Genomic DNA, 15,792 nt, shown 5'->3' with positions numbered 1-15,792 from the left:
TGTAAAGAAAGATAAATTTATAACACAAGTTAACGACATGATTTCATTTGACTGATGTTTTTTTAACATATTGAGTATATATATTTTCGAAACATTTCTCAAAAAAAGAAATCAAATAAAAACTTTACTTGAAGTAATAAAAACTTGTTGTTTCTTTTTCGTTGGTGTGGGTATTTATTCTTGCAAATAAAAGTTTGCCAAACTTGTTAGCACTGATGAAGGGAACAAGTGGTTCCCGAAATATCGGTATTTGCAAGAATAAATACCCACACCAACGAAAAAGAAACAACAAGTTTTTATTACTTCGTTGGAAACACCGCATAATTTCACTCTGAAAAACTTTACCTTTTTCTTCTACTTTTTGTTGTTGGATTGTGTAATCAGAAGGCTTTCCAACCTCGTCGTGCGGTTGACACGGCGTTAAAACAGTTTCTTCTAAATGTTTTTCAGCACCCTTTGAAATATCCGCTTTATCTGTGCTAGTATTGAGTTGATGACCAAAGTTCGTGTTTTCAACGATTTTTAAATCCGATTCTGGTTTACTTTCCTCAATCTCCTTCTGAATTGGGTTTAGAACACTTTTTTCGACTGCAGGACTAGCAGTTGGTGGTGCGAACTGATTGAAGCTTGATGTGATATTCAGTGGTGGGTTTGGTTGAGGAGGGAAAAAGCTTTGCAGCGGCGCTGCTTGATGGCTGTTGTCAATTGGTTGGATATTTGAAAGTGGAATAGATTGTGCTTTAGGTCCTTCGGTTTGAGTAAAGTTTCCAGGTGTTGGAACAAGTGGAATTGGCGGAAGTTGCTCTTTAACGATCGGCTGCTGAGTGTATCCGGTTTGATTGATTATGCTTGGCGGAGGTGCAACTGCTGCAAATGTTGTCTGTTCAACAGTGGATGCACTTACAATAGGATTAAAAAAGGATGCACTAGATGGTGGTCCCTGTTGATGAGTTGTTACTCCAGGTAAAGTTGTACTGAATGGGACCGATGGTTGATTTACAATTGGCTGTGTATAGTTGGTAACGTTTGGTTGTAGGAAGTTTGATGGAGCAGCTGGATTAGTTGGTATCCCTAGTGGAGTGCGATAGTGCCGTGTTCCTTTTTGAAGCCTGAATGTATTCCCCGATCCTGCAGGAGGAGCTTGCGGCAAAGGTGGGTTTGCTTGGCCAGGAACAGTCGGTTGGCTACTCAAACTGAGATTAGCTAGAGGGATTACTGGCGGTGTAGCTGACTTAGACAGAGGCGGAGTGCCCTGTGGCGAAGCAGACAACACTTGCGCTCCAGGAACAAAGTTTGTTGGAGGAGTCGGCGTAGGTTTTGGTGGATTCGATGTTATTGGTTGCGGAGCTATTGGAGGTGTCTGACTTGGATTTAGAAACGTTTGAGGAGTCGGCGTAGGATTTGGTGGATTCGATGTTACTGGTTGTTGAGCTATTGGTGGCGTTTGGCTTGGATTTAGGAATGGGCTAACTAGAGGTATACCAAGAGCGGGAATTGAGCTAGGAGGTTGCAAGGGCGCACTTTGAATGCCTCCAAAATATTGCGATGTAGATGACAGCTGATTGTTGGCTGATTGTGGAACTATCGGTGGTGTTTGTACAACACCAACAAAAGAACCCTCAGGAGAAAAATATTGAGCTGTACTTATTTGCTCTGAATGCGAACTAGATCCATAAGTTGTATGGAAACTCGAATTACTGGCTGTCTGATTTTCTTGATTATTACTACGACCTACAAGCCCGGATAAATTCTGCCAAACAGGGGCAACAACATTAGTTAACGAAAACAGCCCACGACGCTCTTCCTTTTTATTTTCAATGGGTGCAGGTTGACTAAATTGTTGTTGTAAATTCGAAGAAGAGGCTTGTAAGTTAAAAACTGGTCCACTTTGCGTAAAATTGCTTTGTTCAGGAATAGATGAATAATCGACTTCGCTCGTTTGTGGCTGAGGGGGAAATGTGTTATTCGATTGTGGAGCTGGCGGCAGCGGTGGAATTGATGGTCCCGAAGCAGCTAAGCTTGTGGCCGCAGGTTGATGTATGTTTGCCGAAAGGCCAGGAATTGGCGCGTATGTTTTCTTTTTGGCACTCAATCGGTATGTATTTTGTCCTGTACTTTGTGTATTTGCTGCTGGCTGTTGTGGTGAAAATTCTGTTGGTGAATAGAACTTTGGTGGTTCTGGTGGCGGTTGTTCAGGTAATTTTGAAGTTAAATTGCTGTGAATTAGAAGAAATTATGCTACGTTAGTACGAATGTCATTCGCTTAGTTTTATATGAATAAAAATCATGGAATTTCCCTTCTTTGTTTTGAGTTTTCAATATTTTTTTATGAAAAAAAAAAAAAAATTTAGACAATTTAGCCAGATTGTTTTAGAAAAGGAATTCCAGTTCCGTTCACTATCTGCTAAATATGTTTAACATGGTTTTTCGTGAATTCGTGTGGCCAAAATCAAAGCGGTCCATTTAGGGCGATGTATATTTTCATTTACGGTACTGAAATAGAGCTTATTTTTACGAAGGTAAACTTATTCAAATGTTATTTCAATGAAATGACCGTAGAACCACTAAGATGATAAACAGTGAAGACAGGGGTTAAAATGTGTGAATCGAAAATCCACCTAAAATTAGTACTTCATTGACAATCGACTGTGATTAAGCGGCATCACACTAAAAGGGTTGATGTTGTTTAATTTTTAAAGTTGGCTAATCAAGAATACAATTATTCAAGTAATTAAAATAACATTCTGCAGAATGATTTCTACGAAACGTCAAGGGGACCGATGAGAGGAAAATTATTAGGATTTTTTCATTAGAGGTACACAGAGGTATACAGAGACCGCTGAATGTGGCAAGAGGTATAGCGTGCACCCACCCATATGCAATGGAACAAAATAAGATATAAGGTGGCAGAGCAGTTGTACCAGAAAATTTATTCTCTGCGGAGGTTAGACCTACGGATTCTGAGGAGAATCGTTTATTGCATTTGATCGACAATTTTAGTAGGGATTCGAGGATTTGCAAACAAAACCTTAAAAACGCTACTCAGAAGAAGCTTAACAGAGCGGACTGATGCCGGGGAATTTACTGTACTGTAGCTATGTTCATGCTATTGGATTTGACACAAGATGTCGCACGTTCTGGCAAGTGTTATTGGATTTTTTTCGTTCTTTTTTAGAATTTTTTGTGAAGAGTTGGATAAAGATACAAATAGGATTTTTTCACCATACATTTGTTAGTATCTTGACAATGCGTAATAATTTTTCGAGTCCGATAACATAGTCCATTATTGAAATACAGAGCAATTTATACACCCATCTCCAAAAAAAGGTGTTTTCTGCTGCCACGCTAGAGGGCGCTGCGATAATCTTAAAGAAAAAAACGTAAACGGCATTTTGACGTGCGGACTTAACTACAATCTGCAAACTAGAATTATTAAAAAATATTAAAAGCAAAATTTTTGGCGCCTTATTAAACTTTCTTTTTGTGAATTTTGGTGTTTTTTTATAGCAATTATCCTAGTTTGCGGGCCGCACAAATATGTTCTGAATAAGTCGTGAAAATTTCAAAGGATTTCGTTGAATAGATTTCGGGCTATGGTGGTAGCAGATTTTCAATGTGCATTTTCGAGAACAACGCATTTAAAAAGTATAATGTGATTTTTAGCCATAAAATCTTAATAGATCATTAATCTGCTATACCTAGTCCTTAAACCTTAGGTTTCTTCAAGAAACACATTAGTGAAGTCATTCGAACGATATTTGGATGGGTAAATACGCGCTTTATTACAGCGGTCGACATAAACCTGGCATGCGACTTATTACGCGTTTAACACTATAATTTCCTTACGACTCCGAATATCAAAAAATCACTTTGCCCATATATTCTACATATCATCATCATCAACGGCGCAACAACCGGTATCCGGTCCAGGCCTGCCTTAATAAGGAACTCCAGACATCCCGGTTTTGCGCCTAGGTCCACCAATTCGATATCCCTAAAACACTATATCTAGATACAATTGATGCCAAAAACAAAAAATAGATTTCTCGGATCCAACACACAGGATGACCCCCTTAAGATAAAAGAAGAGATGAACACAAGATAACTTTTTTAACTGAAGAGGAGTTGTATGACATTAAAGCATCACTATGCGTTATAAATGTTTTCTATGATTAGTCTTCACTTGATATTTGGATGGTCCAAGTAGTTAGCGCTGGGCTGTCGTAGCGGAAGGTCGCGATTTAAATCTCACTGGTGGCAAGGGGATTTGTTATCGTGACTAGATGTTGGATACTAGTCGACAGCTGTGGATGAGTATTTGAGTCAAATCAGGATAATTATTTCGGGCGAGCGCAATACTGACCACATTGCCTCCTACAGTGTTACGGTAGTGTACCGTTACGGTCTTGAATGAAGTGCTCTAACACACTTCAAGGCCCTGATCCAATATGGATTGTTGCGCCAACTATTATTATTATTTTATAATTTTGACAGTGCGCTGGCAGTCAGGTTGTCGCCTCTGATCCGAATCCTGGTGCGCCATGGAAGCTTGTGCTTATATTTGTACTGTAACGATAGGTGACCGAACAGATGTGGATGACGCGACCGTGCCAACTTTGCTGTAGATATCTTCTGTTAATTTGCTACGGGCTGGGCCCCTTGCAAAGTCGATTTCCCCCTTACGTCACTGTCGGTGAAGATTATTATGTGCATTATTATTATCTCCTCATCATCGACGATATATTATCATCTCCAAGTTTTAGGCCAACAAATTAAGCCTAAAACTTGGAAATGATAATGCCAACTGGGCTAACGCATTTGTATTTATGGAATGAAATAAATGTATAGTCCGTCCTAATGTCATTGTCTTGCATGCTCAAGAGTAGTCTCTGGGCTATGTGCGACCAGTGATCCAAGGTGGAAAGAACCAATAGATGGACGCGGACATGGCAACTTTGCAAATTTCACATAACCGATTTTGATGAAATTATGTGAGAAAAATAATGAAGCGTCAAACGCTTCGTGTTTTATTTTTCATAGTAAAATTCAAAATATATCAAAGAATAATCATCGCTGGAACGACAAACCTATTGCATCTGAGCCTTGAAGTGCGTTAGAGCATTTCATTGTACATGTTCATGGTAGATTGTAGGAGGTAATGTGGTCGGCATTGTGCTCGCCTGTGATTATTACCCTAATTTGATTTAGGTACTCATTCACGGCTGAGACGATTGGTATCATTCAGTTACGAAATAAATCCCTCTACCACTAGTGAGACTTAAATCGTGACCTTCTGCAACGACGTGCGTCAGGTGCAACTGTGAATGCTATGGTCTCGAAACTGTAACAGTCAATTATACCCAACTCCAGTTTCCTCGATTCCGTTTCGATAAATTCGACGTTAAAGATGTACATTACACTAATAGTTCAATAGACAAAAATGCCGGTAAAATAGAGGTTGTGAAAAATGACGCTCCCAGTTTTATGCTAACAGGAACAAAGCGCTTTGAAAAAGCGATATAAAAAACTACGGCGTGAAAGGTTATAAAATAAGGAAACTTTTTTTTTTAAAACTACAAAAATGCACTTGAAAGAGTAGTTTTGAAAAACGCGAATTTCAAGTTGAGTTATTTATTCACACGCTGTGACATTGGAATAGGTTGTTTTAATTTTCTAGCTTAGAATTTCGTTTTCTTTCTTTTGATTTATTTTGCATTTTTCTAATATTTTCATGTTTTAGGTAGAGTAGGTGAATGAAGGGAATTGTAAGTTCAAACAACCCCCTGGCATCCGATCGCCTACCGGTCGAACTCTATCTTCTTCACAATAAGAACTTGAACATGATGTGCAAAACCGGTCCTTCTGTCAGTGCTCTTCAGCATCTTTCTGAGAGCTATTATCTCATCTCAACTTTCACTAGAAAAAAGATATGATCACTTTTCCGCCCCCTGTGCATTAAATGTCAGAAATGAATAGACCAAGGTTGAAAAGTACTAATCAAGACCTTTCATTTGATACATGACTATATTCGATAAAAAAAATTTACACCCGCCTTTTGCATGTATGGAGATCCCCCTTAAATTCCACGTAGAACCATGTTTTTGAGAAAATTGTGTGTGACAGACTGAGAGACAGTAATAGCGTTTTATTTTACACAAAACCTTAAAAATGATAAAACTGGAAATATTTTATTATCTAAATTTCTAGCTTCCATTACTTTTACATGCATTAATGTTCATATCCTTATAAAATAAATTAGTTAAAAGTCTACCTTACTACAATTTAACGAATCTAGGATGAACTTGGGGAACCCCCTTCAGTAAATTTTCAAAATATAGTAATATACATACTATTATTAACTTTATTTAAGCAAGCATTGTAACGGGGGGTATTTTGAGATCTAGATATCATGTGCACGGAATACCATGATTTTTCTTCAGATTTTTAGGTTGTGTGGTCGTTTCTGAGAACGGATACTTGAACTAATTCTCCCACTCTCCCACTTTACAACCAATAACAAAACTACTTCCTCCCCTTGAAAAATTCTAATCGACAGTTTTCATTTGCTATCTCACATGGCTATATTCTGTGAAGAAAAAATTTGAAATTTTTTTTGAATGTATGGGGACCTCTCTGCATGCAAGAGGATTCACACTTCCCACCTTTTTACAAAATTTCGTATCAATAGGAGTAACCGTTTCTGAGGAAATGGGTGTGACAAACAAATAGACAGACGGATGGACAGATAGTAAGCCGATTTTAATAAGGGTTTGTTTTCAACAAAATCTTAAAAACACTAAACTGACAATGTACTTCTCTTTTTCATATCTGGGATCCATAATGGGAACATATTAAAAGGGCACAATTGCTAGGAAGTAAGAAAGTTCGTTACCTTTAAACTGTGAATTACTAAAGCGACTCTTAGTTAATTATTGCAACGGATTAAGAGACTGACTAGAAATTTATATTGTGCTCTCTTATGTGTCGATTAACTGTCGAGTTCATTCAACAATTCAAATGAAAAAGCATCATTGGAACCATGTTAGCATTGAACTTCAAAAAAGGGCAAATCGTTCGTTCTCCACATACTGCCAAAAAGTGATTGCTTACTTCATTCTCATAAATAAGAAACTAGACTAACTAACTATGCCTGATGATCTATCTTTGTGTTAGACTGAGAACTTTCCGATCTAGTCTTAGATCTAGAGAATGATATATTTTTCATTTTTATCCTACTTTTAAATGAAATTTCAATTAATGGAAGAAGCATGGTATACGCTACCTTCTGTTAAGTCTTCGTTATATAAAAGATAAATTACCTATTAGTGTCATATGGTTCTGGAGCATAAATATTATCAAATGTTGCAAGTGTTGGCTGTTCTGTTTTAATATCGCCAAAGTCGTCGTGGTCTTGATTCGTTGGCGAGTAATCTTTGATAACTTTCGAGAAAGTCGAAAATACAGTCGATGCGACAGATGGCAATTGAGAAAACGACGAAGCTGCCTGCGACAGAAGCGACGAATCGGAAACAGCTGGATTTTCCTCTAGAGGCGAAACAAAACTTGTTGGACCTGGTTGACTACTGTAGTCTTCGTCCGCAGTAGCGTTCAAATTAATCTCACTGAATACGTCAGAATCGCTGTCTAAACTTTGTCCGGGCGCGGGCTCTGCAAAAGAATACCAAATACAAAAGAATTATTTATGAGAATACACGAAAATTACATTGTGTATGAATGAGGGATCCGCTTGCAAATTTCAGAAAAAGTGACGTAAGGCATAATTTTAACATTAAAAACATGTTTCGCTTTCAGGGTAACATTTACAATCAGCAATGACCTTAAAAATATGTCATTCCATCAACTATACACAATTGGTTTTTTGAACTTTTTGTCTTTCTACTTTGTGTATTTAAACAACCACAGCACATTAAATTAAAGCCATAACAAGACAAACGCGAAATAAAAAACGAAAACAAAAAGACCAATAACGATTTGTTTTTATTTTGAGAAATCTACTCACTCAACTTGAGACTTTGTATTCTAAACGTGAGCCGAATTCAAGCGATTGCCCATTTGAAGATGCGAAAATAAAATTTCTTCCACACAGCGGACCTTGCAAAAAAATCACCTCCAAGGAGCCCCTCTAATATTTTTTTCCCGGTAACAATTAGGAACAAATTAAAATTCTATAATTTTATATATGGAAAACGTGAGGTGGATATATCTAGTTCGAATTCGTGATCGGAATCGGTTACCAGACGAGATTGACGAAGGTGCATTGTCGAGTGGACAGGCTCAGCAAGACAGGGGTAGAAGCTAGATGAAGTTGATAATTTTAAGGATATAGTATGTAGCGCGGTACGTCATGTTGGTCTGGAGATAATAATCGATTGTAATGGGTGGAAAGTTTTGTAGCCTCAATACGCAGGCTATTGTTCGGCTCCATGTCCGAATATTTATGGGAAATTCAGATGTTATGAAATACGACCGACTCTTTAGTACCTACCTGTTCACATATGCTGAACGTGTGGTGACACTTGACAATAATTACGTTAGATGCTACAATTTTATTTGATCGGTTTGCAATTTTTAAACTTGAGTGCCTACGTGTTGTAGCTGAAAATCTGTTTTTGTGCTATTGTGTTTTCCTGTGCAGGTTATGTGAGCATTATTTTCCTGAACAGGATGTAATTGGAATTCACCTGGGACATCGGAAGGTTGACTGAAAAACATTTGACACAGTAAACAAATGTTTTTGCGACCACTTTATCGAAGAGCGAGGCATGTTACATCAGTTGATACTCTAGTTCACAACTAAATGTACAATGTATAAAACACATTAGAAAACTTCCGATTTGCTCTCGCAATTTTTAATAGTTTGAACTGAATTACCATTTTCCCTCTTCTTTTGAAGAGTTTTGAAACTACATACATGTGAGGTCGCTCAATTTTTCAATAGACTCCAGTTTCTAGTGGCTTAGCATCTTGTGCAAGTCCGGTTTCATTGCATGTAGAATTAGCTATGCCTTTTCAACAGCATTCAACAAACCAAATTTGTATATTTCCACCATCTATTCGGCGGCCAGAACCTTGTCCGAGAAGCTTATATACCTAAATACGGACCTTCGCAGGATGGCTAAAATAATCTTGGGACTTCTTCTTTATACATATGCTGTTATGTAGGAGTACCACATCAAAAATGGCAGCTACTGTTATTCGAAAGTTTCATGGAGCTTTTGTTGCTGCTTAGCCCTATCTCAGGAAGGCCGACGGATGAGTGGTCCCAGGAGGTTTGAGAGAAGTTCGGGAAATTACACAAATTCCAGTATAAGATTAATTAATTTATTTATTGTCCTTTTCGAGATATTTTTCCAGTTTTCTTGTAAAGCCTTCCACATGTCCTAATATGAAGTGTCAATCATGAACCCTCTGATCGAGCTCTCCACACAAAACCTCTATGGAGTTGAGATCGGAACTTTGCGGTTGTCATATCAGGTTTTCATACCTCATCCCTTTTAAGGAAACTATAAATCTTGAGTTGTGCTTTGTATCATTATGTGGTTGAAAAAGAATCCATTATCAATTAAATTTAGTGTGGTAGGAATACCATTTGTCTGTAGAACTACTTTACCACACAACTTGACATCATCTTTCCTTCAGCGGTATCACGAACGACAATTCTTCTTTTAAACCGATCCTTTCTCTTTTGAGAAGCAGAACTAGATCAGTGCTATTGATATTAACACTGTAATCGGCGACAATAGTGTGATCCCGCAGTAGTTTGACCCGATCATTCTTCAAGATTCTCCACTAAGTGTACTTATAATACAATTGGCAGTTTGCTATTAAGTCATACTTCAACGCAATGTTTTGATAGAAAATCTTATAAATGAAGTTATGACAACTGTAGTACTGGTGCTGCTCAGCATCCTGCAAGCAAATGCTATCTGCTGAATGGTTGGTAGTTGTCCAGTCATGAAGTAAGTGAAATTTACAAATATTTATTGGGGCGAAGTGTCATGAATTGAAATTGAAAAACATATGTTGGAGGCTTCAATGCCAATGCCTGGTAAGAATACATTCTTGATATGCTCTACCGAAATGGGTTTCTCTTCTCTTATGTCGATCTTCTGCTAGAGCTGAAGTTACATTCTTTGTTTTTCAAATTCAATGGAGACCATGCATAATCTGCCATGACAGTAGTCAGTAATAGACTAGAGGATTGCTTTTCATTGAAGAGCTCACTAAGGGAATGCACTTAATTCTAACTCAAGTCGAGAAATGATGACGTCGACTGCACTAATATTGGATAAAAATTACTTTAAATCAGTATTACCAATTTTATTACACTGAAAGTGCATAGAAAAAAGGGAATGGTAAAGTAACTGATTGCAACTATTTTATTTTTTTCGAACAGTGCAGTTTTCAAGATAAGAGTAAGTAACTTAGATTGAACAATTACTACAGCAGGCGTTGCTGCTTGCAGCATGCCGAGCAAGAAGATTATATTCAGGGGGTGAAACTGCCTAGACAAGCCTTGAATTTCTACAGGCCAAAAAAATGGCATCCAGAGGGCGGGGCTTTTCAGTCAAGATGGCAGTTGCGTTCTATACATCTTCGTTGGGATTGCTTTCCATTTGTATGATGATGTTAGTGCATCTGGGTGCATTTATTATAAAGATTTCCCAGCTTGATGCAAAAATAAATTGTAGAAGGCGATGATCCGAATAATATCGCAATGTCACTTTATCAATTTCCCTCCGTTGTTTGTCTACGGTCTTAACTCGGCCCCAAACCAGACCAGATGATTCATAGTTTGTCCTGTTTTCCTTTCTAGTTTCACCTCCTGTGTATATTCATCTTGATGGCGAGGTATTTTTATACGTCATCCAGATTAATACCTTCAATTTGAATCTCACTTTGGCTGTATCATTCATCCGGTGTGTTTTCCCTGAATAGCCTTCATGCCACTTTTTTTTTAAACCTGACTGCGTGCTTAACATACTATATCGTATATACCTAAGTTAGTTTAATTTACTGGGGGGAGCCGCAGCTTCGAGCACTCAGGCTATTGTTAGCCCCTTGTACTATCCCTGTAAATCGCCTATTCAATATTTTCCCGCCTATGACGTTAGCAGGCTTTACCGAACCTGAGAACATTCTCCAGAGGCAGAGAGTGTACAGATTTTTCATTGAAGCAAAGCTTGCCAAGGAGTCTTCGTTTGAGATCTGAGGAGGCCGGGCAGCTGCATAAAAGGTGCAGGGCCGTCTTCTCCTCTTTCTCACATTGGCTGCACATAGCCGAAACCACCACCCCAATCTTTCGTATATCCCTAATGATCTAAATTGTCATCAAAGAACAAAGTTGATCTTTCTTTTTAGCAGATAATTTGACGTCGCCTTAATAATGCCCCAAATCTTCATTGCTCTTCTTAGGAGAAATACTGTAATAGCTACAAATATAATAAGAACTCAAATCCCGACTTATAATCGAGATGTTTCGTTTTTGCTGGACCGCCTGCTTCGCAGTTACTATGCCGATCATAAGCTGGAACTTTTTGCGCATCCTTTTTGATCCTTACCTAATAATTTAGAACATCATGATGTTTTGAGATCTTCGGGTAGAGAAATAAGAACATTATAGATGATGGAGAAATAAATAATTGGTTAACATTTTGAAAAACAAGAGGTACTCGTCCTTGGTGATAAAATAAATTGTAAGTTGCTATAGAATGGAGGATTTAATGTAGGGTCGACAATCACCGAATAAAAATAATCCGCCAATATCCTGTGAATATTCCTGAATCGCTCTAGCCAGAAGTTGTGTTTTATATCAACCTTTAGGGCTTACCTATCTTTCCATTGTCATTTTTAAGGTTTTGTGTGAAACAAAACCTTATTAGAATCGAGACGGTGTCTGTCTGTCTGTCACACCCGATTTATTCGGAAACGGCTAGACCGATTGTCACGAAAATTGGTGAGAGTATGTAATCTGGTGATCCCTTTACATGCAGTAAGTGGCGCCATCTTGTGTTAAGTTTAAAGGGGGGCTCCCCGTACATGTGAATGGAGGGTGCAAATTTTTTTTCACAGAATGTAGCCATGTAGGGTATCAAATGAAAGGTCCCAATTAGTACTTTTCGAATCTGGTTCAATATTTGATATTAGATGAAACATAGGGGAGTGAGGGTTCAAAATATGACCCATAAAAAGTGTAACAGGTCTCGTTCTCAGAACCTATCCAACTGAAAAATCTGAAAAAAATCACAGTGGTGCATCTCTACGAAATCTAGGCCTCAAAATATATCCGGTTCCGATATCTGCACAAATAAAGTTAATAATAGTATATTTCCACATTTTAGAAATTTACCTGGCACCCCCCCTTATGTTCATCCCAGAAGTACAAAATTTGGCATGCGTGTAATGAAGAATATAATGCACAGTTTGGTCAAGTTTGAAGAAAGTCCAACTATTATTAACAAAGTTATAGGGGGTGAAACTTTACAATTTTTTGTGAATTTCCTGCACTCTACAACCCGCATGACGTCATCATCACATATCAATTCGTCAATACCACAACGAAATGAATTCTTATGAATTGGGTCGCAGACAATTATTTTGTTTTAGTTTTTTAGTTATTTGTCAACCAGACATGTGTGTATGTAGGTATATAATATATGTGTGCTAATGAACTTTGCGGGTAGTGCCTAATTCAGATAGATATAAGACGTAAATCGGAAATATGGGTACGATAAATTTAGATACATTAGGTAATAGGCAGTTTGTTTGTTTAAGGTGAGCGTGATATCTATGGCTGTAATATGTACGTATGTTTCGTAGTTTGGAAAAATATGAAGGATTATGTTGGATTTGTAGCTAAGTATATACGGACAGAAAAATGTGCGTCTCTTACATAAGATGAACACAAAACCTTTATACCCGAAGCGCGAGCTTCCGGTATTCCGACTTGTTATAAATATCAGGGGAGACAATTTCGGAGAGGGACTCGTATGAACACATAAGGTTTGGGAGTCACGTCGTTTCTCAATGAATGAGTTGACTTCAAAACCTTTTTCAGAAATCTTCTACCTGATCCAGATCAAGATTATTTCTTCAATCTAAGTTGATGAAATTGTTATTAAATGCGCTTTGATTTTGGTAGAACAAGGTGTTGGCTGTTCATTGGCTGAAAACGAATGCAATTAGAACATATTGCAGCTTTCTGTTTCAGTACTCCGAGGATTTCAGCGGTAGTTTCCAATAATGTCCGCAATGCATCTATGCATTCTTGGTGATGGATTTCCAAGATTTGCTTGTGGGATCAATCTCTTTGTTTGTTGTAATATGCAATACGGTATAATCCCCTTGTTTGTACTTCTGCTGCTTCGTCCAAAACATTTATTGTAGAGATGGTTTATGGGGGGATATTTTTTTTACAGAATATCAACATATATCAACATCGAAAATGATCCTCTTTCTCATATTGGGTGAAACAGGGCTGTGAGGACTCAAAATATGTGTCCCAGAAAGTGAAAAAAGTCTCGTTCTCAGAACTTATCCAGCCGAAGAATCTGAAAAAAATTACAGTAATGCACCTATACAAAATCTAGCCCGCAAAATACATCCCATTACAATGTTCAAATAGAGTTAATCATAGCATATAACTATATTTCAGAAATTTACCCGTATATGTAATGAGGATGATAATATAAGGCCCAATTCTAGAAAGTTTGAAGGCAATTCAACAATTACTAACAAAGTTATGGAAGGGCAAAGTTTTGTATTCCATATAGCTGGTTTCGGTCACGCTACCCCTCGGGTGGAGGCTCAAGGCAGCGTTTGATAAAATCGCCTTCGCCTTGCGATCGAAAACGACCAGCCACAATTTTTTTTTGCGGCTAGTGGTCGATACAGTTGGATATACAGTGGTGGCCAGATAAATGTTACCAGAGAGCCATGTAGCAAACTCGATACGAAAATACTCGAGCATTGCAACTTTGTTTTTTTCACCATAGTTTTAAGATCACTAGGATGAAACTGGTGGTGTTTAGAAATCCCGTTATTGAAATTGAACAAAAGTTGGAGGAAGATGCGCATGAAGTTATTTTCAGCAGTGACTGAAGTGTTAAACAGTGAAAATACAGAAGTTAACTAGCGAGCAGAAATTTGCGATTTTGAAGTTAAAAGACGAGAATTTGTCACTCACCGCAATAGCGAAGTAAGTACTATGTGGTCATATAGTTGTTTTGAGGTCTTTGCCCAGACATAAAAACAGAGAATGTGAACCAAATAACGACGACGCAGGAGGATCGTATTTTAAAGTATATTGACCAAAAAGACTTGATGATTTCTTACATCCAACCAAATAAGCAAAGAACTTTAACAGTGCCACCAAATAGATATCAGGTCGAGAACTGTACGTAGACGTTTAAAAGGAACAGGTCTTCAAACAAGGCGATCCCGAAAAACATATCAATGTTGATATTTATATTTATAAGCATTTTGACGTTCACTTCATTGTTAAATTAACTGTTTTATTTACGTAGTTTTTAAGTTGTTTAAAAAAGTGCATTAATATATACAACTCAAGCAAGTGCAGCGAAACAGTGTTTTAATAAAAGATTAAATAAAAAAAACATAACTTTGATGCAAATTCATTTTTGGAAGGAAATAATTATTCAGTTAAGTTCAAAAAAAAAAAAGGCCAAACTTTCATGACAGGACGCTCAAATTTTGCCTCATGACAAAAAAATTTCATTGTTTACAAATGTGCCAAACGATTTGCTTTATATTTGACTGGATATTCACAAGTAGTTATTGTTAGAGGCCTACAACACTTCAACGTTCTTAAATCATTTGTACCTCGAATCATAGTTCGTTACAAATATACTGGCAGCATTGCAAAACGCTATGGAAGTGGTCGGAAAAAATCAACAACATCGTCAGAAATGGTTCTGAAAGTGAAGAAGCAAATTGGACGAAATACCTGTCGCAGTGGCAGAAAAATGGCTGCTGAGCTTAACATACCCGCTCGCAGTTTGCAAAGAATATTGCAAAATGAGTTTAAACTGAAGCCTTTGAAGTTCCAAATAGCACACGATCTTACACCGCAAAAGAAAAAAGTAAGAGTGGAGCGTGCCAAGGAATTGCTTCGTCGGGCCGAAAGTGGTGTATTGCCGATTTTTTTTTCCGATGAAGCCCCATTTACGATTGAGCAGTTTGTGAACAAGCAAAATGATCGAGCTTACTTGCCAGAGAGGTCTTTCGAAAATTTACATCTTCGGCCACCGGAAAGCAAGCAGCATCGATGGTGATGGTGTGGGTTGCCATAACCGCCGATAGACGCTCTCCGTATTTTTAGACCGGGGTAGGGCATCAAGATAAATGCAACAATCTATCGCGAAACTGTCATGGAGCCAGTATTAAAGCCCTGGGCAGAACATTTCGGTCGTAGACCGTGGACATTTCAACAAGACTCGGCACCGTCTCATAAAACACGCGTCAACCAAGAATGGTTAAAAAAACGACGTTCCACACTTCATTTCCAGCACAGAATGGTTGGCGAATTCTCCGGATGCAAATCCGTTGGACTTTTCTGTCTGGGGTATTTTGAAGGAGAAGGTTGGTACTAAGAAATACACAACCATCGATCATCTCAAGCAAGCGCTTCGTCGGGAATGAGCCAAAATACCACAGAACCACTTGCGGGCAACATGTGATGCTTTCATGTGCCATGTGCCCGATATCAAATATGGGACCAGTTTTGAAAATTACTAATTAAGCCCTTTCATC

General features: G+C 38.0%; 1 protein-coding gene across 2 annotated transcripts in view; it reads right to left on the bottom strand.

Moving 5' to 3' along the window:
* Positions 1-15,792, bottom strand: part of LOC119657782 (mucin-17) — a 115,267-nt gene that overhangs the window by 17,342 nt on the left and 82,133 nt on the right. For both annotated transcript variants that reach the window (XM_038064856.1, XM_038064857.1), the window contains exons 2-3: positions 7,320-7,668; positions 346-2,216 (exon numbers count right to left, since the gene is read on the bottom strand). In XM_038064856.1, the coding sequence (XP_037920784.1) occupies positions 346-2,216; positions 7,320-7,668 (2,220 nt within the window). The remainder of the gene's footprint in view (positions 1-345; positions 2,217-7,319; positions 7,669-15,792) is intronic.

Source organism: Hermetia illucens, chromosome 5 (genome assembly GCF_905115235.1).
Source record: "Hermetia illucens chromosome 5, iHerIll2.2.curated.20191125, whole genome shotgun sequence".
Lineage (NCBI taxonomy): Eukaryota > Metazoa > Arthropoda > Insecta > Diptera > Stratiomyidae > Hermetia > Hermetia illucens.
This window is presented reverse-complemented; position numbering and strand designations above follow the sequence as displayed.